This window comes from Lissotriton vulgaris, chromosome 12, assembly GCF_964263255.1.
Source record: "Lissotriton vulgaris chromosome 12, aLisVul1.2, whole genome shotgun sequence".
NCBI lineage: Eukaryota > Metazoa > Chordata > Amphibia > Caudata > Salamandridae > Lissotriton > Lissotriton vulgaris.
Window position 1 is genome coordinate 717,621,927 of NC_141700.1, and position 26,786 is coordinate 717,648,712.

The 26,786-nt window shown below is 43.9% G+C and overlaps 1 protein-coding gene across 2 annotated transcripts in view; it reads left to right on the top strand.

Annotated features, from left to right (window-relative positions):
- The window catches only part of LOC147678108 (hydroperoxide isomerase ALOXE3-like), a 136,423-nt gene that overhangs the window by 84,779 nt on the left and 24,858 nt on the right, over positions 1 to 26,786 (top strand). For both annotated transcript variants that reach the window (XM_086945968.1, XM_086945967.1), the window contains exons 3-8: positions 352 to 436; positions 4,465 to 4,587; positions 5,572 to 5,675; positions 8,053 to 8,225; positions 25,119 to 25,262; positions 26,512 to 26,715. In XM_086945968.1, the coding sequence (XP_086802094.1) occupies positions 352 to 436; positions 4,465 to 4,587; positions 5,572 to 5,675; positions 8,053 to 8,225; positions 25,119 to 25,262; positions 26,512 to 26,715 (833 nt within the window). The remainder of the gene's footprint in view (positions 1 to 351; positions 437 to 4,464; positions 4,588 to 5,571; positions 5,676 to 8,052; positions 8,226 to 25,118; positions 25,263 to 26,511; positions 26,716 to 26,786) is intronic.

Consider the following 26,786-nt stretch of genomic DNA (forward strand, 5'->3'; position numbering starts at 1 on the left):
TGAGAGGGGTGGTATAACTGTATGGTGAACAGATTTTCAGTGTCCAAGGTATCCTTTTTTTTTTTCAATTTTTTTTTCAAGGAAGATGCCTGAAGACTAGTACCCAAACTAAGCTTGAACACCTTATAGAAGTGAAATGTACTACAACTGGTCCTTGGATAATTTCAAATGTGTTACCCGTCAGTCCTGTTCTATACCTGGGGCAGGTTGATGTCACCTGAATCACATTTTCTTTGCATTTGATAGGCATCAGATTCTATCTCGTGTGGCTTTTTATTGTTCTTGCATGATATTTGCCATTTATTCAATGAAAGACTTCCCTAAACAGCACTTTTTTAACATTTGGAGCAGCTACCCTGACTTCTGCAGAAGTTCACAACCCCCTCCTCCTAAGGTGGCGAGAGAACGAGCTGAAAGACAGAAGAGAGACATACAAGTGAGTCATTTGATGTTATGTGAATATATATTGTGCTAACACTATTGCAACTGAGATACAAAAATCTCACTCCCTGTAGTTCATAGCCAGTCCTTACAGCACATCCGTATACTGTCAGCACTTTATTCATGACAATTTATACAGACAATCTAACACAAGTAATTTATAATTTAGCTTGCAGCTAAATACGAAGTAGTGTTTAAAGAAATGTTTGTATTCCCGGGGGGGGGGGGGGGGGGGGGCGGGGAGTTCTTCAGTCAACAGTGGTATTGAATGATTTCCTCTGTGGGTTATCTGATTATTGTAAAACAAGAACTCTTGTTACTTACTTTCACAAGAGTCTTCTCTTCCCCCCCCCCTTTTTACATTGCTACTGTGCCTACTGATCAATGCGTATTGTTTCAGGTGGGCTATCCCTAGTAAAAATATTTAAGGGGCACTGCAGTCTTTTAAATAAAATACTATAGAAATGGTGCGGATCCCATCCCACATTACCACACCTTAGGCACCCAGGTGTTTGGTTTTTTTGGGGTGGCTTATTGTGGGTCTGGTTTATGGTCTGGTGGCCAGCTTTTACTGTTTATCTCGAATTACCATGACAAATGCATGTAGAAAATGCAAATGCATGCAGTATCCCATACCTTGCCAAACATCTGTACAGCTTGTCTTTCCGTGTTTAAAGCCAATGTCCATGAAACCCACCACACACACTTCAATCCCATTCCCTCCGACAAACAAAGAGATCCATTCCTACCTCCCCTATGGACTAAAATTGTGAACTCCTCTTTACAACAAGGATCCCTCCCGGAATGCCTGAAAATGAGTCCAGTTTCGCCCTACTAAAAAACAAACTGGCACCGACCAGAATGACTAACAATTTCTGACCTATATTCAATCTGCCTTTCCTGGGTAAATTGGTTGAAAAATGTGCCCATGAGTAACTTTGACCACATCAAGAATTTTGATATACAAATTTCTCTAGACCAAAACAAATCCTATCTGCTAATACTCCTGGATATAATGGCAGTATTTAACATGGCCAGCCACAAACACCTCAAACTCTTGAATAAAGAATTGGCTTATAAGGAGAAATACTAGGCTGGTTCACCACCTCCTTGCCAGAACCGACAACCAAGTTAAAACCAACAGGACCCTATCTGTGTCTGACATCAACAAGAGCGTTTTGCAAGGATCTCCAATCTCACCAACGCTCTTCAATCTATGCATCGAAACACTCCTGGAAATGCTTAAACAATTAATCTTGTACACATGTACGCTGGTGATGCGCAACTCTACGTCAAAGTCTCCTCTCAAGGATATACACCTTAATAAAAACGCAGGACTGACTGGCACTCAACCATCAAACTAAATCCGATAAACAGATTCATTCTTTTCTCCCTACCCATTAGACATCCACAATCGCAATCATGGTCCTATATTCGCAAATTGCTAAACTGCATACTAACAATCTGTGACTCCGTAACATCACTTGGCATCACACTACACTCAAAGCTAAACATGCAAGCCCGCATACAAGCTGCAACCACCAGCACTAAGGCACATCTGCACCTTCTAAGAAAAATAAAACCCTTTACATTGATTGGAGACCTCAAAACGGCAGCCCAATCGCTTGTGCTCTTAAAACTTTGGGAATACTACACTCGTAGGTCTCCTGAAAGCCAGCCTTGCCCCAAAGAAAGTGAAAAATGCAGCAGCAAGACTTTTCACACGCACCCAGCACTATGACTGCATTTCCCCTTCACTCTGGACCCTCAACTGTGTCTCAGTCGAAGCTAGGATGCAACTGAAGGTTTCATGCATTACACACTCCGCTTTATGCAATGCCAGTCCTCCATACATGGCGAATATGATCAAACTATCAGGCGGAGAAAGGGCTTCTAGAAGTGCTAAATTCCTCATAGAACCAGTCAGTTAAAGAAAACAAAGTAAGACACAAGGTTGCACTTTCGCTGCATCTGCTCCAAAAAGATGGAACTCCCTACCTCCCTCAATTAGAGCAATTACTTCCTTCAGGATCCTCAAGATTGAAATAAAGCCCTCCTGCTAGAGAAACATGTTGCACAAAATCTGTCCTTTTCAATAAGAATTGTCCTTCACCCGTTTCGTATTGTATATTCTTGGTAATATTTCTTATTGCATCCTATTCTTTTAGTACCTTGATCTTCGACTGCTATGTGCTGCGTATCATTAGAAATGGAAGCTTTACTGTACTACAACCCTCTCTGAACAGTGCTCTGATACCTTTGTGGTCTTGTTCGCGCTTTAAAACCCAATAAATGCTGTATTCGATTCAACATCTCACTGTAGTGCACCCCTCTTCCCTACACCACCCTGTTCATAACCACATTTCATCATTCACCACCACAAGGACCATTTTGTACAGCACCTTAACACAACTTTCATAATGACAGGGATACTGTGCCATCTCACCAGATATGAGAAGGTAGAAGTGGACAAAAAATGAAGGGATTAACTTAATCAGAAGTCTAAGTTAGCAGCTTTTAAATCGGGGTTATGATACAGTGATTTGTGGATACTAAAGGATGTTAAACATAATGGTGCCAACATTTTCATATCATTGTATATTTATTTGCTTGCCAAATGCATATACCAAAGGTGATTCTAGTCTAGCAACTGCTGACTCTGGTAGGTATAAATGCTGGAGTATTAGCAGGACCATCTGAACATTATGGCGGGGTTTAGGGTGCTAATTTGATTTCCTATTCCTTTTAAGTGTGGAGTTCTGGAACTCCATCTTTAAAACATTTGTTTCACTGTGCATAAAACAAGTGTGGCTATAGGCCTTCCGGGAAGGTGCTGGAATTGGTCGTCTCACTTTGACCTGTTGTCTGAGGGGGTAGAAGAAAGCCAGACTTGCAACTTTCAGCCCTGAGCGAGATCATTCCATATTCTCCTTACACCGCACAACCACTCCACAACAAACCACAGCACCAGATACTATGCAGCACTAACTCCACAAATTCTGCATCACATCTTATACAAACCACTGTACCACATCAAATCACTAAAATCCATATCATACAATACCGCACCACAGTACATAATGTATTTCATCACACACCAAGCCTGACCAATAAATACACCACTGTTCATCCTCACATCATACTAGACAACACCATATCCCATTGCGCAATACATAACACTTCTCTGAGTCATGCTATGGATCACACCACATCCTCCATTAGGTGTTCTAGTCTGGGATTTAATATGATGCAATCCTACTACACTGTATTACTCACTGCTGCAACATATCACATGAGTGCCTACAAAAATGCTACCTCTGTATATATGCTGCATTTCACCTGCCAAAATGTCAAACTTTTTCACAAGCATAGATGTCCTTCAGCCTGTGGAGCTAGTGTCAACAGGAGGAGGAGTCTTGTTTGCAGAGACTAAGGTGGCTACCTCAATCTACTTCCCAAGTCTCTCGCACAAGAGGTACTTGCAGACAAATGTCGATCTCCAGGAGTAACCACTTGTAGATCCAATACAGTGATACATTATTCAAAGAAAACACCACCTAATGTAAACAAATGTAATGGGTCAGCAACAGAAGCTGAATAGTTGCTGATCACCCTGTAGCAGGTCTATCAAAGAACAGTTGAGGGTTTTATTCAAGGCAAGCCTTTATGGTTCTGCTTCATGACGAGGCGCTTAAGGTCCAGAAGTTAACCAAGGGAGGACATACTACGCTGGGTATAAAACAAACTTGAACAAGGAAGAGTAGGGAAGGCTTGCAAAATGTCTGGGCTGCTAGTTCCAATGCCTAGGGATCTTAGACTTGACCAGGGACCCCGCCTCTGCCCAACACACTGCCCATGCCTTCACTCACACGCATTGTTTAATGTCTTGATTACCTGTGATTGTTCATTGAATAACAATGTAATACAAATGGCAGACATTTTGCCGGTTTCTAAAACCCTTTTCAGACTGAAGTATTCATTGACCCTCTTCTCCTGTCTTTTCCCTCTCCTTTGATCTGTCAGGTGGAAAGTGTACCACAAAGCCTTTCCAAGATGCATCGATGTGGGTAACGTCACAGAACTAGACTCGAATGTTAAATACTCCATCACCAAATCGCTAAATTTTGCCCTCACGAAGAATGCTTCGTAAGTATTGAGTTATGGTGATCACAACAAATAAGCGTTGGTGCTTCAAAGGGAGCCATACCCTCTAAAGAAATTGGTCTTCTTATAAGACCCCAATAGTGGACTCTTCCAATTGAAATCCAGCAGGTTTTCTTTACAATGTAAATATCTTTTACTCTAGCTGCTACCATGGACTGTCAAGTGTTCACAAAGCATGGTTCCTGCTTTAAGAAACCTATGGGCAGCCATTTTGTTGAGCTTCATTTAAAATGAACCACGTCCTGCATCAACTGGAACGAAGAATGAGGGAAAAAACGTTTGGGCTTCTTTCTAATCTCATTCGGTCATTATGTCTAAGATTCCCTCCAGTGTTTGCCATCTAAGCGTTCACCGTTATGATGGGTGCATGTTATGCACAAGCATTCTTTAATTCTTCTCTGCATGCATCCTGTCTCCTTGATTTGACTGAATTACCCAGAGGTGACTGTGTTCAATTAAGCCGTTTAACTCCAATAGCAGGGGGAGCTTTAAAGATTTTGTTTAGGTGTATGTAAAGTCAAGCCTGAACTTACTGCCCAACCACTGAAACATGGGGGGTTGGGGTGGGGAGACACAGCAATCATTAATTATTTCAGTTAAATAACTTGCTTCTTCTGACTCCTAACGCACTGCCTCAACCTTACAGTTTTTGTCATGCCACAATCTCCTTGAAGTATTCTTGCATTAGAAAATGTGTGCATCTTACATATTTTCTGAAGATTGGAAAAATATTTCATATAGCCTTATTCTGCCTTTATTCTAGTAGTTACCTTTGAAACTTTCTCTAATTTTGTACTGCTTTGACCCAATCCGCATAGGTTTACAAATAGCGACAGTGTTCATGTTTGTCAGAATCCATCTTTTGAAAAACCACGGAACACCATGTTCAAATGCCCTTTCCATTATGCATTATACTTATCGTAATGTGATGGTTCTTAGTAAAGCCATCTTCTCTCATTCTGCTAGTACGCTAGAAATCAAACTGGAAGGATTTTTTGGACGTCCGGAATCCTGGAAATCACTTGAAGACCTCAAGAGGGTTTTATGGACCCATAAAACTCCTACCTCTGGTAAGAAATTTCCGTTGACGAGGCAGTGTGTACATTGTGTGTCTAGCTCACTTTAAGCAGTCTTGACTTCTGAGGGTTGACTAGCATTGCAGCACTTTTTACATTTCAGTTTAAGGATTGCCAAATACCGTACACTCAGATTTATGAATATTTTTATCTGGCTGGCGGGCTTGTTATCTATTTGTAATTTACCTTTGCCTCCTTTTCCTGCTCGTAGGACACTTGAGTCTTTGATTGTAGATAGCAGAGGAATGGGTGAGCTTGGCCCTTGAAAGACTTGCCCATCACGGTTTAATCTGGTCCAGCAATATGATTTATACACCTGGGTAACCAATTACAATGCATTAAAATTTAGTACCTTTGTCAAACTTAGAGTATCGCTTAACCTCAGAAATAGCCATAGAGCTTGAGTATAGGGCAACAGGGAGCACCACTGTGTTTCTGAGAAATGTAAGCTTTTTGTTTGTTTTTTGTTGCAGTTTTATATAGTGCTATCTGTCCCAGGGGCTTTGAGCTCCTTTAAACAAGCACCAATTATATTACACAAGGTCTGATGCCTTTTATTAGCCACAAGGAGGTTAAACTATTTCCCAGATATTGAGCAGACACTGAGACTTGACCCTGCTTCCAAAGGTCCAAGAGGTGGCAACTCTGGATGAGACGCCACACCTTCTCCTTTTGGAGATGCACTCAGCTGGCAGTATTACTTCGCTCTCAAACACACCGTTGATACCGAGGCGACTGTTCCCACTTCCACCTTACTACTCTCCAAATGTTCCCACAGATGCGGCTTACTGTACAATACTTTACAATCTAACCCCTTTCTACTGTTGGAGGAAATCATTTAATATGCACCGCTACTTATACAGTGCACCTGGCTTGTGATCTACTCTTGTGAAATTATGGAGTCCATATGGATTTTGGTTTAAGCTAATTGATCGTTGTGGGGCTCAAGGTGAATATCTGCTGCAAACACATTCTGTGAGGGCTGGGCTGCCTTCTCCTGTCACATCACTTGTGCCTCACACAACGCCATGGAGTGGTGCGCTTATGTGGTGGTCGCAGAAAAGAACGCCTATTTAAGCTTGCACAGGTGAGTGGTGACCATAAAGCAAAGCAACAAAATGTCACTCCGAATCCTACCTTAAACATGAAGGGCCCGATTCCGATGTCAGACAGACCAGAGTTAGTCTAACATTGGTTTGGAACTGGAAACGAGCGACCTCCTGTAGTTGGTTCAAGCCCTTGAAGTATGATGCGACCGAACCCTGTTTGGACGCAATCCTATACTTTACAGTGGGAGCATGCATTCCAAAGGGAAAGCATGCTATCATTGCAAAGAGCAGAGGAGCAGTTCATCCCTGCACCCCACTGGGTGCAGGATGGTTGCCCGTGCTGGGGCCACCAAAGACAGATTCTTGATGCCTTTCTGTGTCGGAAAGGCCGGCACAGAAAGGTAGTGGGAACCTGCCATCGTATTCCCTCAGCCAGAAAGAGCTGGCCGAGGGATTACTGCAGCATTTCCGAATGGCAGACGGGCTCTCCAAGCCTGTCGTAGGCCTTTCGGCAAAAGAAATCTGATAGATTTCAGACCAACCCCCATCAAAATCCCACCTTTCAATCCTTAGTTCCTTCTTTGGGGTGAAGCCCTAATCCTTTGTGATGTCGCTACCCCCACAAATTTTTCGTCCGGAGCAGTCAGCTGACCCCCGTTCTCTATCTTTTAGGCTTTCAAGAGGGTCGGGTCAAGTCGTCCTCATGGATTTGGTTACTTTAAAAGGATGCTACGCCAGTTCGGAGCATGGGTTTTCCCCCCGTCATGGTAGTGCTTCATGCTGAGGGGCGAGGTGCATTTGCTCTCTGCTTCCCCTCCAAAACTTCCCTTATTCCCTGGTGCTGATGCCCGTACATCCTGGAGCCCTACAGCCGTATTATTTGTGGTCCCCTGATAGTCAGGCTTTACCTCTGCTGCCTGCTCCTCTTTGCACTTAGCACATCCCTTCCCCTTTCTTCCTTGAGTTGGCGTGTGCATGCTTAATCCATCACGTGTTAGCGGAAAATTGTGGTGGGCAGGTTCTGAGTCTGTCCACACACGTTCATGCTCTGTGCTCCCTGTGTTAAGAATAAACTAATTTAACATGTCCTAATGTTTGTAGTAGACATAGTACTATAAGTGGAGCTAATTTTCAAATCCATCAAATAAGAAAACACTCACTGGAAAATAAGATCTACATGGACAAATACTAAAGTAGGTCAGCCTATTCAGGAGAAAAGTATGTGAGAAGACCTTATCCTCTTAAGGATAATAGCACTCTCAGATAGAAAATATTTTGTAGACTGTGTATTCTTATTCACATTACTGTGCTCTGTCGCATAGAGTATGTGTCTCAACACTGGAGAGAAGATGCATTCTTTGGGTACCAGTTCCTCAATGGCGTTGACCCAATGATGATCAAGAAGTGCAACAAAATCCCAGACAACTTCCCGGTGACGGACAGCATGGTGGCAAGCATCTTTGGGCCAAAGACCAACCTTACAGCGGAGTTGCAGGTATGCACATTTGATGTTTGTTTCCAAAGGTCTGCAAACTGGTGTGGGTGTGCATAGTGGATTCAGCTGGAGGCTCCACCAGCTCTTTCTTTTTGTTTTTAGGTGTGGCTTGACAGTGTAACTGTCTTCAAGAGCTATTGTTACTGGCTCTTAAACCTCATGTAATGTAGGGTTTCCCTCTGCCAAGAAGACTTTCTCTCTGTTCTCAAGTTTTTTTTCACTGTCTAATCTATCCTATACTTAACATCTCACAAGTGCATTGAAGGATATATTGAATTCTTTATCTCAAATATGCAGCAATCTGTTCAAGCATAGCACATTCAGTAGGAGTGCAAGCTTCTTTCACACACATAGTGCAATACAACACAGACCATAGCAGTAAAGTTGTATGCACACACAACTGCAGCAGATGCACAATTGATGAAATATAGTTTAGCCTCTTTCACTGAAAATTCTTGTTACTCTCTGGACACTCTGCATGTCGAAAGGCAGACCTATTCACTTTGCCAATGCTTGTTTTAGAATATCATAAGTTAAATGTTAGTTATTTAACTAGGCTTGGTCGGGGTTGCAGCCTATGCGAGTCAGATCTCTGTATATGTGTTGGTAATTTGAGTATGTTGTATTCTTTTCAATTGAGACCAGAAAAGCATTTGTAGTGTTGATGTTAACTAATGTTTGTTTAGGATACAGACATCATTGGTGTAGTCTAGTAGAGTTTTGGCCAGCAGTGGTTGGAGGCCAGAGCCATTCAAAATGGTTTGAGAGGTCTGGGTGAGTGATGTACTCTTGTGGGAAGTTGTGCATGAGGGCTGAAGATGTGCTCAGTTAAGGTTGCATTGGTTCAGCAGGTCTGAGACATTATATTGTTGACTGGAGAGGTGGTCCCCCTGTGGTTCCCCCACCTGTGGTTCCCCCACCTGTGGTTCCCCCACCTGTGGTTCCCCCACCTGTGGTTCCCCCACCTGTGGTTCCCCCACCTGTGGTTCCCCCACCTGTGGTTCCCCCACCTGTGGTCCCCCCCGTGTGTCCCCCCCGTGTGTCCCCCCCGTGTGTCCCCCCCGTGTGTCCCCCCCGTGTGTCCCCCCCGTGTGTCCCCCCCGTGTGTCCCCCCCGTGTGTCCCCCCCGTGTGTCCCCCCCGTGTGTCCCCCCCGTGTGTCCCCCCCGTGTGTCCCCCGTGTGTCCCCCCATGTGTCCCCCCCCTTGTGTGTGTCCCCCCTGTGTCCTCGTGTGTCCCCCCTGTGTCCTCTTGGGTCCCCCCTGTGTGTCCCTCCCCCGCCCCCCTGTGTCCTCGTGTGTCCCTCCCCCGCCCCCCTGTGTCCTCGTGTGTCCCCACCCCCCTGTGTCCCTCCCCCGCCCCCCTGTGTCCTTGTGTGTCCCCACCCCCTGTGTGTGTCCCTCCCCCGCCCCCCTGTGTCCTCGTGTGTCCCCACCCCCCTGTGTGTCCCTCCCCCCGCCCCCCTGTGTCCTCGTGTGTCCCCACCCCCCTGTGTGTGTCCCTCCCCCCGCCCCCCTGTGTCCTCGTGTGTCCCCACCCCCCTGTGTGTGTGTCCCTGTGTCCTTTGTGAAGAGTTCAGCCTGATAGGTTAGGGCTATAGTTGTGTTCCAACCATACCTTGTTGGGTTTGTTGATTCTGCTAATCATAGTATTGGAACCTGCTTTGAGGACTGTGTGATTTGCGGTCCCAGCTTTGCTGATTGTTTGTTGTCTGGAAACCCGCTCCTCGTCGCTTCGTTCGGTGGACCTGGGGAGGTGACTCGGTGTATTAAGGGGGAGTGTGCAAAGTCGGAGTGAACTGGGCAGGGACTCAGTGTCCCAGGAGCCTCCGCACGCACACACTTGGGCTGACTCCATTGCCCGGCCCCGCCCTCCCGCACCCGCGTGACTATTTATCAGACCTGACCGCGCAACGCGGGAGTGCCCGGAGCTAAGCCCGGGCAAAGGGCGGGCCCTCTGCTGCCCTCAGAGGCCTGAGGAGCCTGGGCTGGGCCACGACCCCATGCCAAATATTCAGGTCATTGTTTTCTCTTTTGCAAGTTAGGTCTGTCGTGCTCTTTGCTATAGTTAAAAATCTTGTTTAGGGGACAGGCGACACATTGTCTGACATTCTATTTTGTCTCTGTATATTGCTTAAAGTATGTCGAAATTGAAGGTTGACAATTTCTTCTGGGGGGCCCACTATGGACAACTATCTGGTAAAAATAGTTAATAAAATAATGAGCGAAGAGTTTCTTTAGGAAGAGATAGTCCTGTGGTAATTGATCTTCCTATCTCTCCTTCTCTCTTCCCTACCTTTATCCCCCCACCGCTGGTAACTACTGCGGCGACACCATCTATATTTTTGTAAAGCTATAGCTATTTCAGAGGGGCCCCAAGATGGCAGTGCACCTGTCGCGGTAGATAAGATTTCTGGCCCTCTAACTGCATCTGTAGGGAGTTCCGCTTTGGCTTCAACTTGTGCCCCCAAAATTTTGGCTGTAGATATTAAGAACTCACAGGTGCAATCAGCGGCAGCAGTAAAAATCAGAGCACGAGGGCTTTCTATTAAAAGGAAAAGAGCTGTTAGCGGTGTAGGGGGTGGGAGTATAAAATTCACCAAGAAGCCCAAAAAATCGAGGGAAAGTTTTAGAGTGGGGGGAGGGGTGAAGGATGTGGCGGTCAGTGTAGATAATATTCAATCATGTCACATGCCTGCCATTCTGGCCACTTTAAATCCCAGTGACGTTATCACCCTTGGCCCCCCTACTCGCGAGCCTAATTTGATTTGTTTAGAGAAACTTATGAAATCCCTGTTATCACCTATTATTGAGAGCTTGGAATACTTAAAGGGAAGGGTTGATAGGCTCGAACAAATCTCCCTGGATCCTTTCCACTCCTTAAAAACTTTGATAAAAACCCAGGCAAAAGGCAGGGAGCTGGTAAATTTATCTGACAATAATTCGAGGGGAGCATTTGAGCCGGCAACCCAAGATCGGGGGAGTGCAAGCGAGGGGCCCTCGGCAGGGAAAGCCTTACCTAAGGCTTCCAATGATTTAGCCAAAAGTAGATGCCCTAAAAATCTAGCATCCCACGTAGGAGGGAGCAACCCCCAGGCACTGGGTATAGACATCACACCCACATCGAACATGGGTTCCAACTCTAATGGAATTAGTAGTAGGCCCTTGGCCTCTAATTGTCCTCCACTTGTTCCCCCTTAAGATCCCATAGCTGAGGCAACCACGGACTTGGTTCATCTTAGTTTGCCCCCCGCATGTCTCCCCTATGTATTGGTCTTAACAGGGGTCCCTAAACTAAAGGAGGGTAAATATGAATCTTACTTACCAGGAATTGAAAAACAAAACCATGTTCTGGCTAAATACAAATAGGTATAATCAATAGGAGGGGGAGTCGGAGTATGAATCCTTTCAGTCTCCGTTGTGATATCTCATAATCGGGGGGGGGGGGGAGAAAGTATCACTAGTCCTGCTTGAACCAAGGTTTTGCAGGTCGGTAAGTAGGTATCTCCCAAAAAAGACCCTTATACACGTGTATGTTGGAATAATCTCGTAGCGGTATATAATGTGTCCCCGCTTTTGTTTACACGTGCGTGCGTAATCATCTGGTCGTTTTTTTGTGTGTGCACCCTCCACCAGGAGGTTTTACCTTTGGTTTAAGGCAGTAGTGATCATCGGTAAGTGGTGAGGTAAGTTGTTTTAAAAAAAAAAGTCCGGACAGCCAGAGAAGGAAGTTTAATGATTCTGGATTCGGACAATTACTAAGATAATTCGTGCAGCTTTAGAATGGGTTAGGGTTTCGAGCGCACTTCATTCGTGGGTTAAAAAGGTCAACATGTTTCAGCCTTAAGTTGCCGACAGGTCAATAGGCTTTCGTCGGGACCATTAGGGGTGAAAACGTGAAAAAATGTATAAAGAATAGGTGAATTGTAACCTGATTCTTCAGGGAGTAGAAGGCATCATTGAACCTGTAAAATAAACAGACTTTCACACAACTTGCAGGGAGATGAGGTAGGGAAAACATATAATTATGTACAAAGGTACTTTCACGAAATCAAATGATTTCGAAAAGGAACTAGAAAATGGCAATGCTTTTCAATGAACCACACTCATTTCTGGCGTCAACTCTCCCATTATCGTGCTTCGGCGGAGGGAGGTGATTCAAGCTATACAGTAGTGTTGTGCCCATAGTTCTACAATTCGCTGTGACTTAATTAATTTGATGCGTGGTCTAAGGTGGAATAACGTGGCGTTTATTACACTGCACACAACCAGTGATCAGGTGTCATTTCACTTTGATGCGTGTTTTATATCGTTTTTCATTAAGCAATTGTGATCGTAATTGTTACAATGGCGCTTATCTACAAGTGCTAATATTAGTGATAGTTGTTACTATATTCTGCGATATTATTATGCGAAGTTTATGTCTGCTGAGCCGCTTTTAGGTAAGCTCCTAGACGTAATGGCGCGATGTACTTATGAGAAGTGCATATTTTAAAAGGGTCGGTCATTGAAGTTCTGTCTGTGTACCTCTACAATGTGGAAGAAGTACTTCCTCGGGGATACGGCAGGAAAGAGAGAGGCCTCACTGCAGAGAGTCAAAAAAGGAGGTAGCAGTTTTAAATGAGTTATGATACTTGCGGTTGCGCTTTTAAGCGAAGACGCAGTGTTGCCTGATACCTCTGGTCCTTCTTCTCAGTCCTGGCAGCTTGTGCTGTCTCTGCCAAAGATCGCCTGGAAATGCGCGAGCATTCATATCCGGGTAGATTAGTACTCCAATCCGATAGAGATGGATGAAATACTATTGTACAAGTTACACGATAGTAGTGGAAGTGATGTTTTGCGCGTGTGGATTTAATTTAGTATGTAATCTAAAGCCTCATTTAATTTAACGTCTGGAGATCTGTAAGTTAAGAAATTAGAATGTATGGGCTCAGACTCAAAAATCGCAATGGGCCATTATCGAGCACTTTTCTGGTAACCTCTCATGGCGAGAGAGGAAAGGCTACAATTGAAATTATGGGATATTCTCATTTATGAAAAATCAACATGTTTGGTCAACATAAGAATGGATCTTGTTAAGGGGCATAAGCCTAATGTTATAGACCATATTGGTTTACATCACGTTATTTGTGTAGAGCACATATATGTATAGAGTTCATACTTAGTAGTGATAGAGTTAAGGAAGTGATGTTCTATTATAGGGTTATCTGTGAAGCGATAACCAAGGAAAGGAGTCGGTGAGGCCCTGGGTATCGGTTTTGAGCCTATGGACCCAACGTTGCTCCTTCTCAAAAAGGATTTTTGCCGCATTTCAGTCAACTGTTTCCAAGGTCTCTAGGATTACCCAGTGAAGGTAATCAACTGTATGTCCTAGTTCTTTGTAGTGGGTTGACATCTTGGTTGTAGTTTTCTTGCAATTGACATTGCTCCGGTGCTCGCAGAGTCGTTGTTTTGCCTTACGGCACGTCATCCCTATGTACCGCATCTGGCAGGGACAGGTGATCATATAAATGACCTGACTTGTATTGCAGTTAGTGTGGCGTCTTAACTTCCAAATGAAGTTTGGGAGTAACTGCAATTCTTTAGTGGGTTCTGTAGTTGCACAGGCGGTACATGTCCCGCATGGATAATGTCCGGTTACTGGGGTAGTATTCCAAAATCCTGGTTGCTCTTTCTTTTTCTTTGGTGGTGGTCTGGTGTGGACCAATAGGTCCTTGATGTTCCTACTTCTCCTATTGGCAAATCTTGGTTTTGTCCAGGTCCGGGTATTGGATGTTATGATTTTCCAGTTCCGGTTGATTATTTTCTTTACTTGGTTCGTGATAGGACTGTAGGTAGTGACGCATGTAGTCCTGTCATCATTAGGTTTTGGATGAGTTTCAAGTAGAGACTCTCTCGGTTGGTTGCGAGCACGTTTTTTGCAAGAACTGATTACCTTTCTAGGGTAGTTTCGGACTGTGAGCTTTTCACACAAATCAGTGGCTTGGATCTTGTAGTCTGCCACGGAGCTGCAATTCCTCCTCAATCGCAGGAATTGACTGTACGGGAGATTTTCTCTTAATGGCCGGGGATGAAAGCTATTAAAAGACAGACTATTTTTTGCTGAAGGTTTGAAAAACGTTCTTGTTTGTAATGTATTTCCCTCTGAGAAAATGGTAATATCCAAAAAGTCCACACTTTTTTCGTTGGCTGTGTATGTGAACTTTAGGCATTCGTCTTGGCTGTTCAGCCAGACGTGGAAATCTTTTAGGGATTTGGTGTCTCCCTGCCAGATCAGCAGAATGTCGTCAATATATCTCTTCCAAAAGAGTATGACGATTGAAGGGGTTGTTTTCATTGTGTACATAGGCCTGCTCAAAGGTGCTCACATAAAGACCTGCTACGCTCGGCGCGAAAGTACTTCCCATTGACGGTCCATGTCGCTGGAGGAAGAAGTTATCTTTGTACTGGAAAAAGTTTTCCATAAGGGCCAGTCTGCAGCACTCCAGTACGAAGTGCCTTGGAGTTTTGTAAGGCCAGTCAGTACTAAAGAGTATTGTTTCTAAGGTCTCTAGTGTTTTGTTGTGGGACGCTGGTATAGAGGCTCTCGACGTCTAACCCTACTAAGAGCATGGTGGTCTCTGAGTACTCAAAATTGAGTAGCATGTTTATAAGATCTTGTGTGTCTTTTAAGTAGGTAGGTGTTGTTTGGACCAATGGTCTCAAGTATTGGTCTGCGAATTCAGAGAGGGGCTCTAGGATGGAATTAATTCCAGAAACAATTGGTCTTCCTGGTGGTGGCATTCTGCCTTTGTGTGTCTTGGGCAGAAAGTAAAAGTACGGTATTTCTGGTGCTTTTGTTTCCAGGTAGTCAGCCTACTTTTTTAGACAGCCAATTGTTGGCTACCGCTTCTTCAACCATTAGGGCTATGGTTCTTTGTAAGCGTGCTGTAGGGTCTGTTGTCGGTACTTGGTAGAATTTGGTGTCTGCCAATAGGTCCATGCATTGTCTGTCGTATCCTTCTATTAGTAAGACTATGCCCCCACCTTTGTCTGCTGGTTTTATGACAACATCTTTATTGTTAAGATCTGTGAGAGCAAGATTTTCTGCCTTGGTTAGATTTTGGAAAGGTTTCGGAAGTTGTTGGTTTAGTTCGTCCACTTCCTTCATTATAGCTTGTTCGAAAGTGCTTATTTCGATGGGTACCTGCGAATTGAGGGGACAAAAAGTGGATTTATTTCTCAGAGTAGTGTCTCCTTCTTGAGGTAGTCGTTGATCATCCTTGAAGAAAGCTTTGAGTTTCAAGGTGCGGCAAAAGTCTGCCAATTCGCATTTCATCTTAAAGATGTCTGTTTTGGGGGTAGGAACATAGCCTAAGCCTTTATTTAGGACACTTTCTTGGTCTTTTGTTAGTGTTAATTCTGTCAAGTTCACGATTAGGTCTTTGGACCTTGCCCCGTCTTGGCCTTGGTGACTCTTCTGGTTTGGACCTGTCTTGTCTGGTCGGACCAGGTTACTCCTTTTTGCCTGGACCTGCGGTTGCCCTGGCCATTCCCTAAAAAAGGAAGGCTTTGTTGGTAATTCTGAACGCCTTGCGGTTGCATTTGGTGATTCATGGGTACTTGGAAATAGGGGTTAGGCCACCCTTGGAATTGTGGGTTGAATAGATGGAATGGCATTCCTTGTCCATTGTTCTGGAAGTATGGAGGGCGCCAGAAATTGCTATGGCCTCTCCTGTCCTCTCCTATTTCTGTAGTTTCCTCGACCGCGGTTGAACATAACCATCTACAAAACCAGTCTAGATGAAATCAATAAAGAGATGAAAGAAAGCCAGGAATACTTGACTCAAAGCTGCAAAAACTTGCAAAAGAACTGAAAAGGTTTTCATTAGAACGTATTCATCCGTATAGTAGCAAAGATTTCAAACCTAATGACAATGCTTCAAATTACGACTCCAACAGTGTGTCATCAAACGACAGTTCAGATCAGAGCGGGGATGAAACAACCAACCGCAGGTCCAGGCAAAAAGGAGTAACCTGGTCCGACCAGACAAGACTGGTCCAAACCAGAAGCGTCACCATGGCCAAGATGGGGCAAGGTCCAACGACCTCATCGTGAACTTGACAGAATTAACACTAACTAAAGACCAAAAAAGTGTCCTAAATAAAGGCTTAGGCTATGTTCCTACCCCCAAAACAGACATCTTTAAGATGAAATGCGAATTGGCAGACTTTTGGCACACCTTGAAACTCAAAGCTTTCTTCAAGGATGATCAACGACTACCTCAAGGAGACACTACTCTGAGAAATAAATCCACTTTTTGTCCCCTCAATTCGCAGGTACCCATCGAAATAAGCACTTTCGAACAAGCTATAATGAAGGAAGTGGACGAACTAAACCGACAACTTCCGAAACCTTTCCAAAATCTAACCAAGGCAGAAAATCTTGCTCTCACAGATCTTAAGAACAATAAAGATATTGTCATAAAACCAGCAGACAAAGGAGGGGACATAGTCTTACGAACAACAGAAGGATACGACAGACAATGCATGGACCTATTGGCAGACACCAAATTCTACCAAGTACTGACAACAGACCCTACAGCACGCTTACAAAGAACCATAGCCCTAATGGTTGAAGAAGCAGTAGCCAACAATTGGCTGTCTAAAAAAGAAGCTGACTACCTGGAAACAAAAGCACCAGTAATACCGTACTTTTACTCTCTGCCCAAGACACACAAAGGTAGAATGCCACCACCAGGAAGACCAATTGTTTCTGGAATTAATTCCATCCTAGAGCCCCATCCTAGAGACCATTGGTCCAAACAACACCTACCTACTTAAAAGACACACAAGATCTTATCAAACATGCTACTCAATTTTGAGTACTCAGAGAACACCATGCTCTTAGTAGGGTTAGACGTCGAGAGCCTCAATACCAGCCTGCCACAACAGAAAACACTAGAGACCTTAGAAACAATACTCTTTAGTACTGACTGGCCTTACAAAACTCCAAGGCACTTTGTACTAGAGTGCTGCAGACTGGCCCTTATGGAAAACTTTTTCCAGTACAAAGATAACCTCTTCCTCCAGCGACATGGAACGTGAATGGGAAGTACTTTCTCACCAAGCGTAGCAGGTCTGTATGTGAGCACCTTTGAGCAGGCTTATGTACACAATGAAAACAACCCCTTCAATCGTCATACTCTTTTGGAAGAGATATATTGACCACATTCTGCTAATCTGGCAGGGAGACACCAAATCCCTAAAAGATTTCCACGTCTGGCTGAAAAGCCAAGACGAATGCCTAAAGTTCACATGCACAGCCAACGAAAAAAGTCTGGACTTTTTGGATATTACCATTTTCTCAGAGGGAAATACATTACAAACAAGAACGTTTTTCAAACCTACAGCAAAAAATAGTCTGTCTTTTAATAGCTTTCATCCCCGGCCATTAAGAGAAAATCTCCCTTACAGTCAATTCCTGCGATTGAGGAGGAATTGCAGCTCCGTGGCAGACTACAAGATCCAAGCCACTGATTTGTGTGAAAAGCTCAGTCCGAAACTACCCTAGAAAGGTAATCAATTCTTCCAAAAAACGTGCTCGCAATCAACCGAGAGAGTCTCTACTTGAAACTCATCCAAAACCGAATGATGACAGGACTACATGCGTCACTACCTACAGTCCTATCACGAACCAAGTAAAGAAAATAATCAACCGGAACTGGAGAATCATAACATCCAATACCCTGACCTGGCCAAAACCAAGATTTGCCAATAGGAGAAGTAGGAACATCAAGGACCTATTGGTCCACACCAGACCACCACCAAAGAAAAAGAAAGAGCAACCAGGATTTTGGAATACTACCCCAGTAACCGGACATTATCCATGCGGGACATGTACCGCCTGTGCAACTACAGAACCCACTAAAGAATTGCAGTTCCTCCCAAACTTCATTTTGAAGTTAAGACGCCACACTAACTGCAATACAAGTCACGTCATTTATATGATCACCTGTCCCTACCAGATGCGGTACATAGGGATGACGTGCCGTAAGGCAAAACAACGACTCTGCGAGCACCGGAGCAATGTCAATTGCAAGAAAACTACAACCAAGATTTCAACCCACTACAAAGAACTAGGACACACAGTTGATGACCTTCACTGGGTAATCCTAGAGACCTTGGAAACAGTGGACAAATGCGGCAAAAATCCTTTGAGAAGGAGCAACGTTGGGTTCATAGGCTCAAAACCGATACCCAGGGCCTCGACTCCATTCCTTGGTTATCGCTTAACAGATAACCCTATAATAGAACATCACTTCCTTAACTCTATCACTACTAAGTATGAACTCTATACATATATGTGCTCTACACAAATAACGTGATGTAAACCAATATGGTCTAACATTAGGCTTATGCCCAAACATGTCGATTTTTCATAAATGAGAATTTATCCCATAATTTCAAATGTAGCCTTTCCTCTCTCGCCATGAGAGGTTACCAGAAAAGTGCTCGATAATGGCCCATTGCGATTTTTGAGTCACTGAGCCCATAAATTCTAATTTCTTAACTTACAGATCTCCAGACGTTAAATCAAATGAGGCTTTAGATTACATTCTAAATTAAATCCACACGCGCAAAACATCACTTCCACTACTATCGTGTAACTTGTACAATAGTATTTCATCCATCTCTATCGGATTGGAGTACTAATCTACCCGGAAATGAATGCTTGCGCATTTCCCAGCGATCTTTGGCAGAGACAGCACAAGCTGCCAGAACTGAGGAAGGACCGGAGGTATCAGGCAACACTGCGTATTCGCTTAAAAGCGCAACCGCAAGTATCATAACTCATTTAAAACTGCTACCTCCTTTTTTGACTCTCTGCAGTGAGGCCTCTCTTACCTGCCGTATCCCCGAGGAAGAACTTCTATCACATTGTAGAGGTACGCAGACAGAACTTCAATGCCCGACCCTTTTAAAATATGCACTTCTCATAAGTACATCGTGCCATTACGTCTAGGAGCTTACCTAAAAGCGGCTCAGCAGACATAAACTTCGCATAATAATATCGCAGAATATAGTAACCACTATCACTAATAGTAGCACTTGTAGATAAGCGCCATTGTAACAATTACGATCACAATTGCTTAATGAAAAACTATATAAAACACGCATCAAAGTGAAATGGCCCCTGATCACTGGTTGTGTGCAGCGTAATAAACGCAATTCACAAGGCATTTTCCGAACACCACCACGTTATTCCACCTTAGACCACGCATCAAATTAATTAAGTCACAGCGCGTTGTACAACTATGGGCACAGCACTACAGTATAGCTTGAATCTCCTCCCTCCGCCGAAGCATGATAATGGGCGAGTTGACGCCAGAAATTAGTGGTTCATTGAAAAGCACTGCCATTTTCTAGTTCCTTTTCGAAATCATTTGATTTCGTGAAAGTACCTTTGTACATAATTACATGTTTTCCCTACCTCATCTCCCTGCATGTTGTGTGTATGTCTGTTTATTTTACAGGTACAATGATGCCTTCTACTCCCTGAAGAATCAGGTTACAATTCACCTATTCTTTATTCTTTATACATTTTTTCACGTTTTCACCCCTAATGGTCCTGACGAAAGCCTATTGACCTGTCGGCAACTTAAGGCTGAAACATGTTGACCTTTTTAACCCACGAATGAAGTGCGCTCGAAACCCTAACCCATTCTAAAGCTGCACAAATTATCTTCGTAATTGTCCGAATCCAGAATCAGTAAACTTCCTTCTCTGGCTGTCCGGACTCTTTTTTAAAAACCACTTACCTCACCACTTATCGATGATCACTACTGCCTTAAACCAAAGGTGAAACCTCCTGGTGGAGAGTGCACACACAAAAAAACGACCCGATGATTACGCACGCACGTGTAAACAAAAGCGGGGACACATTATATACCGCTACGAGATTATTCCAACATACACGTATGAGGGTCTTTTTTGGGAGATACCTACTTACCGACCTGCAAAACCTTGGTTCAAGCAGGACTAGTGATCCTCCCCCCCGATTATGAGATAAATACAAATAGGCCCATCTTAAAACAACTTGATGGGAAAATCTTAAATGTAAGACGAGCAAGTTGGGTGGGTGACCGCAGGAAGGATATCAGTGGTGATTGTATTTTGGTGAACTTTGGCGACCCTAGGGCAGTTAGCCACATATGCAACCAGCAACCCAAAAATGGAAGCACGGGGATTGGCACTTTTGACTTAAGCTATTTCCATCAGCAAACCTTACCCCCCTGCTTTGGGTTATGACTTTAGGGGAACTGAGCTTGGAGCGTCCTATCGTCCAGCTATTTTTCCTAATAGCCCTTGTTTTCTTCAATCTAGAGACAGGGGTGTCCCAGGTGGCCTTCTGGCTATTGATATAACAAGGCTTTGGGGCTAACCCTGGGCACGCATGCTCCAGCAACACCAAACTACGATAAAACACCACGCAGCCCTGACTTAGGAGAACTGTTTCCACATCTACCAAGTACTGACACCATGAACGTGCCACCTGTTCTACCTCTTATACCCCACAGTCCTGCCACTGGACGTGATCTCCTTGAGTTGGCTACCCCGGTTTCCCCATCTGTCAGGCCGAATCTCAAAATTATTAGCTGGAATTCGGCCTGGATTGGTAGGAAGCTCGATCTCCCAGATTGGAATTCAATTACTGGGTTACATAATATATGTATTTTCCAAGAAACATGGAGTCTTGTTCCCTGCCATAAAGTTGGTTACTCGACCTATCATGTCCCAGCAGTTGCTTCTTGTTCAGGGCGGGGCCGCCCAGCAGGAGGATTACTCATCTGGGTGGATATTGCCCTAGGGCTCTGTGTTACCCAAATCGAAAGTAACTCCCCTGATCTACAAAAAGTGACTCTGTATGGTCCTAGGAGAGGGGAACCATTAACTATTTTTAATATCTATGCCAGGGGGTCGAAGGGCAGCTTACCATCACCCACTGTCACCAAGCTCGAGGAGGAGCTCAGGAATCTGACGCAAGGCTCACTAGTCATGGTGGCGGGCGATTTGAACTGTACTTTTGAGCCTCTTGCGTCCGAAGATTTTCTTAATATTATGGAAGAGGATGGTAGGAGGGGTATCCCACAGCTTTCAATTCCTTCTGTCAAAAGGTGGCCTCCCAGAGTAGTCCAACTTAATGCTCTGGCACTGGAATTTGATTTAAGAGCAGTAAATGGAAGGACAGCTTCGGACATGGTGGGGCGGATACTTACAATAGAGTTGGTCACTCGTCACGCATAGATTATATTCTCCTAGACTTCCAGCTGTGGAAAGGTGTGGAGGATATGGTGGTTGTTCCTACGATCCTTAGTGACCATAATCCGCTTTCCCTGACCCTGTATTCGTTATAAATAAGTTCCCTATCGTCTATGGCCCCTCTCGAATGTCTCTTTACGGCAGAGGTGTGCCCTTCAAATTGTGGCAGACGCCTTAATTGGCCTCTCGTTCTGCTTGATGAGGGAAAGGTCCAGCTTATTGGCTCCATTCTGGCTTCTTACCAAAGCAAAATAGAACTTGGTGGCTCAAACCAGAGTGTTATTTCATCTACATTTTGTGGTACAATTAAAGCCCTAGGAGATTTATTTTTGACTAAATGCAATAAATCCAAGGGGAGCCAGAAACGCAGTAACAAACCTGGCTGGTATTCCAAGAACTGTTGAGTAAATAAATCGCTCCTCATTAAGGCTATTAAGGGCAAGCAGCAGTCTTTGATTAAAGTAGCAAGACACAATTATAATCTGGCCATTAAGAAAGCTAAGAGGGACTGGGACGATAAGTTTTGGCAAGATCTCAAGAAGGCCAATGCGGGGAAGGACGCACGAGGTTTCTGGGATCTAGTAAGATCAAGGAATAGACCGGATCGCTCCCTGATCACCTGCAACATCATTGGTGACAGTTGGTTTGCCTATTTTTCTTCCCTGTATACAGCTGACTCCCTCGGCGAACAAGTCCAGTCTTTGGAAAGCCTTATGGTATCTGAAGAGGCCATTGAATTCACGGCAATAGAAGTTGAAGCGATTATTCGATCCTTGGTCCCGCGCAAAGCAGCAGGCCCCGATGGGGTTCCAGGAGACCTCTTGCGCTTAAACTATTTAGAGTGGGGGAGGATTCTGGCAGGTCTCCTTAATGCCATCATGAAGGGTGTGCCAGTTCCGGAGTCTTGGAGAGGGGCGGAGGTGGTCACTATTTTTAAGAAGGGTTCTAGGGACGACCCCGCCAACTACCGCCCTATTAGATTAATAGATTCCACGCAAAAGGTTATAGGGAAGGCAGTATTAGGCAGAATCCTCCAGTGGGCCGAAGACCACAAAATCCTGTCAGACTTACAGGCAGGGTTTCGCCCTGGAACGGGAACAATTGAGCAAGCCTTCCGACTACTTTTGTTGTACTGGAAGACAGTTGTCCTGGGCGGAGGCAGTCTTTATCTGGCCTTTATAGACCTGACGACTGCCTTCGATCTAGTGCCGAGGCAGAGTTTATCGGGGGTTCTGCAGGACTTTGGTATGCCACCATACATTCTGAGTATCCTAATCCAGCTTCACGAGGGAAACTTCGCCCAGGTGAGGTGGGGTAGACAGGGCCAAAAAACATCTAGAATAGCTGTGAGTAGAGGCGTCCGTCAGGGTTGTGTTAGCCCCCACTCTATTTTCACTTTATGTTAATGGAGTGGAGGAGCATCTGCTAAGAATATCTGCAGATGCTCCCTCCCTGGCGGGCAAACTCATCCCGACCCTGCTATTTGTGGACGACACCCTCATCTCGAAGTCCCCAGTAGGCTTGCAGAAGCTACTTGATAGTTTTCATCTGTTCTGCACACTTAGGGGTCTGGTAATTAATACTGCCAAAACTAAATATCTAGTATTAAATCCGGGAAAAAAATGGGAATTCCGCCAAACCTGAATGGGGTACAGCTGGATAGAGTGACAGAATTCGATTATTTGGGCATCAGACTCTCTGAACGAATGCATTGGGGCCCTCACATTAATAAAATGGTCCTCTCCCTCAAAAGGGTAACAGGCACACTCTTAAAACAGTGCAGTTCTACAATAAAACCTATTTCCCCCATTGTAGAGATCTACAACGCAAGAGCAGTTAGTGGGTCCCTGTATGGGGCAGAATTATGGGGTGCCTGTAATATTGACCAGCTTACCCAGTCGGAGAACAAATTCTTTAGGTCATTGTTGTCCCTTCCCCGAAGTACACCTACGATTCCGGTATTGTACAATCTGGGGAACCGCCCAATAAAGGACCAGGCCCAGTTTCGTCCACTGTTATTGTGGTCACGCTTATGGCGAGTACCGGAACTCACTCATTATGCAGAAGGGCTAACGGAAATCCTGTCTAGGTCTGGTTGGACAAAAATAAGTTGGCTGCGAAATGTAAAATCCCTACTTGATGAGCTTGGGTTGGGGGAGGCATGGTCAACTAGATCTGCTGTGTCAAAATCACAATTGAAGCAGATTTACTGGCTGGAGCTGGGTGTACAACAAAAAATACTCAAACCCTAAAAATGGTAGGATTGTTTCTAACTAACTTCTTTTAAAGGACGTACCCTTGTTAGAGCCCTATCTTGATTTTATTACAAAACCGCGTGATCGCTTGCTGTATTTTAGATTTAGGATTGGCACCCTTCCTCTTGGCGAGTATACAGCACGCTGGAGCGTGTCCTCAAGTACCTCTAGCTCGTGTCTTTTCTGTCCGCTGACCTTGGAAACAGTGCCCCATATCTTATTTGAGTGCACTGCTTATAAACTTCCGAGATCCAGGTGGCTAAAACCAGTGTGCAGGAATATGGGTACTAGGTCTCATCTGATGGCCTTGCGAATCCTCATGTCAGATACTCTGCTAGTATATATTTGTGCTATTTCTAAGTTTCTTAGCTGGGCATGGATCATTAGAGCAAGAAGGCTTAAAAATAAATGATTATAATGTTTAATCTGTTAACCTTAATGTGTTATCAATTTTTAGCATTGGATAGTATACTGTGTATGACCATCCTCCTTGTTTTATCTTGTGGAATTTGTAATGTAAAATTGATTTTATTGTGATGCTTTTTAAGATAAAATGTTATCGAAATGAAGCCTTCTACAAACAAACAGTATTGGAAAGATGTTTAGCCAAAATAGAGCTTGCTGTTATAAATGCCCTGGCCTTGAGTAGCAGTCTAAGGGTATAATGGCCAGGTTACTGTTTCATCTTTCTGGAGATGAATGACTAGTTCATAATTTTGCTTCAAAATGTACTTTTGGATAGCCCAAAATTGTAATTGGAACAGTGCAAAATCTGGCTGCCAAACATGTGTAGCAAAGAGCTTCCTGTCTAGATATCGACTCCCACATTCAGTTGTCATGCAGAGTATCTTATTAACAGCACATCATTCTGTTGCCATATTTTACTATAGTTCAAATATGGCCACCTCATTCTTGGTAATGTTTGCTTTAATTTGTAATGAGTTTAACTATGGACCACTGCTTGGTTTGGGAATGATATGCAAAATATTCACTATATTGGCTTCCATCTTTTCGCTGGACATGCTCCAGCTTGGCTCCAGTCTTTCCTAGAAGACAGGACTTCCCAGATCTTTGAGGAGGATCGCAAATTGGCCAATTTCCCTCTTAAATATGGAGTTCTTCAGGGCTCTGCTTTGAATACCACGATGTCCAATATATATGAGACGTCTTTCAGATATTGTTCTGTTTCGGGATCTGAACAAGAATGTTGTCATGGGTGTGTGTGAGCAAATGTGATGTCATCGGGCCACCATGCCACCTTGCGATTCTAGATGCATTTGTTGATGGTATGTGTTCTTCCATTGCCAAGCTCACCTGTACTGTTTGTTCTGTTTGCAGAGAGGAAAGATCTTCATTGTGGATTATAAGATATTGGAAGGCATTCCTGCAAATATATTGAATGGTCGTCAGCAGTACATGGCTGCTCCCTTATGTCTTCTCTACCACTCGCCCCAGGATGAGATGATGCCCCTAGCAATCCAAGTAAGGTTTTGTATTTGAGCCATCCGGCCGGTCTAGAACTTTGAAATTTCAAGACATTAGTGAATAGTACAAAATAAATATAAGTGATCAGCATTTTGACAATGTGTCATCTGTTACTTGATCGACTACTAGTGTTCCCATTGGCTAGAACAAACCAACCTCTTTATTGTCACAAAGATTCACCTTTGATAACTGAGGGTGTTTTGTACTATGGAGCTAGTCTTTACCTATTGGGGATGTTAACTATGCACAGTTCTAGAAAAGCCTTTCCTAGAAAAAGTACATGCATTTCAACTGGCATTGGACAAAGAAAGAAAAGAAAACAATTCCCTAACTTCACTCTAAACCAAACACTCTTCTAGAGTCTTGCATTTTTTACTACTAATAGTCAGTTCAAATTCATCACTGTGCATACATGAAAAAGATCTTTTACGGAATACTATTAGGCAGTGTAAATATCTTTCCTCTGAACCTATTTCAGCGCTCATACCTATTTCTCATCTGAGTCTTTTGCAGTATATATGGGAGATGTTTTGGGTAAGATGGCTGTTTCTTTCCTTACCAGACCAATTTCTTGTCCTTTTCTCTTTCTCAATTTCTAGATGGCCTCTATCCTTCTCTTAAACTGCTTGTTCCTCTTTCCTACCGCTAGCCAAAATCATGGGCTTCACATCCACTCATTGCCCACAAACAGATTTTTTGTTAAAATTTTTTTTTACAAAATGCATCAATGGTGTCTGCCTTAAAGTAGAACATATCTTTTCCAATAGAACCCTCTTGCATAAATTGCACTTGATTCATAAAGATTATTCTAGAGTATGCTGAAGAATAGGTCCATCCACTCACTGTCCAAAAAACCTTTCGAAATAGTTTGTATAAGATCGAAAGAAGATTGCTTGTCCTCTTTAGTGTACAAGTTTCCCACAATGGACTTATCCATATGAGTGGATAGTCACCTAGGTTTAGCAGTGTCTGTTACCCCACTTTGCTGTTGGTTTAACATTTGTGTCTTCTCAATTGGTTCAGACCATTTGTAAGCTGACACTTTCGTACTTTGGGATTTCTGCGAATTAAAGAATGTGTAATGTTTTAATAATTTTAACATTATATTTACTGAAACAGAATGCCAATAACATTGCAAACTCGAAGTCTTGTGTTGTCTCACTCTTGAGCTAAGCTATGACCGCATCTGCTTGGCCAGTAACCACGTAAGTCTAGTAACTGGCTCTTTGTGCATCTTCCTCTGCAGCTAAATCAGACTCCGGGTTCAGAGAATCCCATCTTCCTGCCGAGCGATAATGAGTGGGACTGGCTGCTTGCCAAGATGTGGGTGAGGAGCTCCAATTTTTCCACCCACCAGGCTGTTTCCCACTTCCTGCGTACACACGTCTTTGCAGAGGTGTTCTGCATTTCTACATTGAGGCAGCTCCCCATGTCTCATCCTGTGTACAAGGTAAGAGACCAATCCGACAGTGCAAAGAGGCTGTTAATTCCATGTTCAATAAATGGACGCTCATTGGTCAT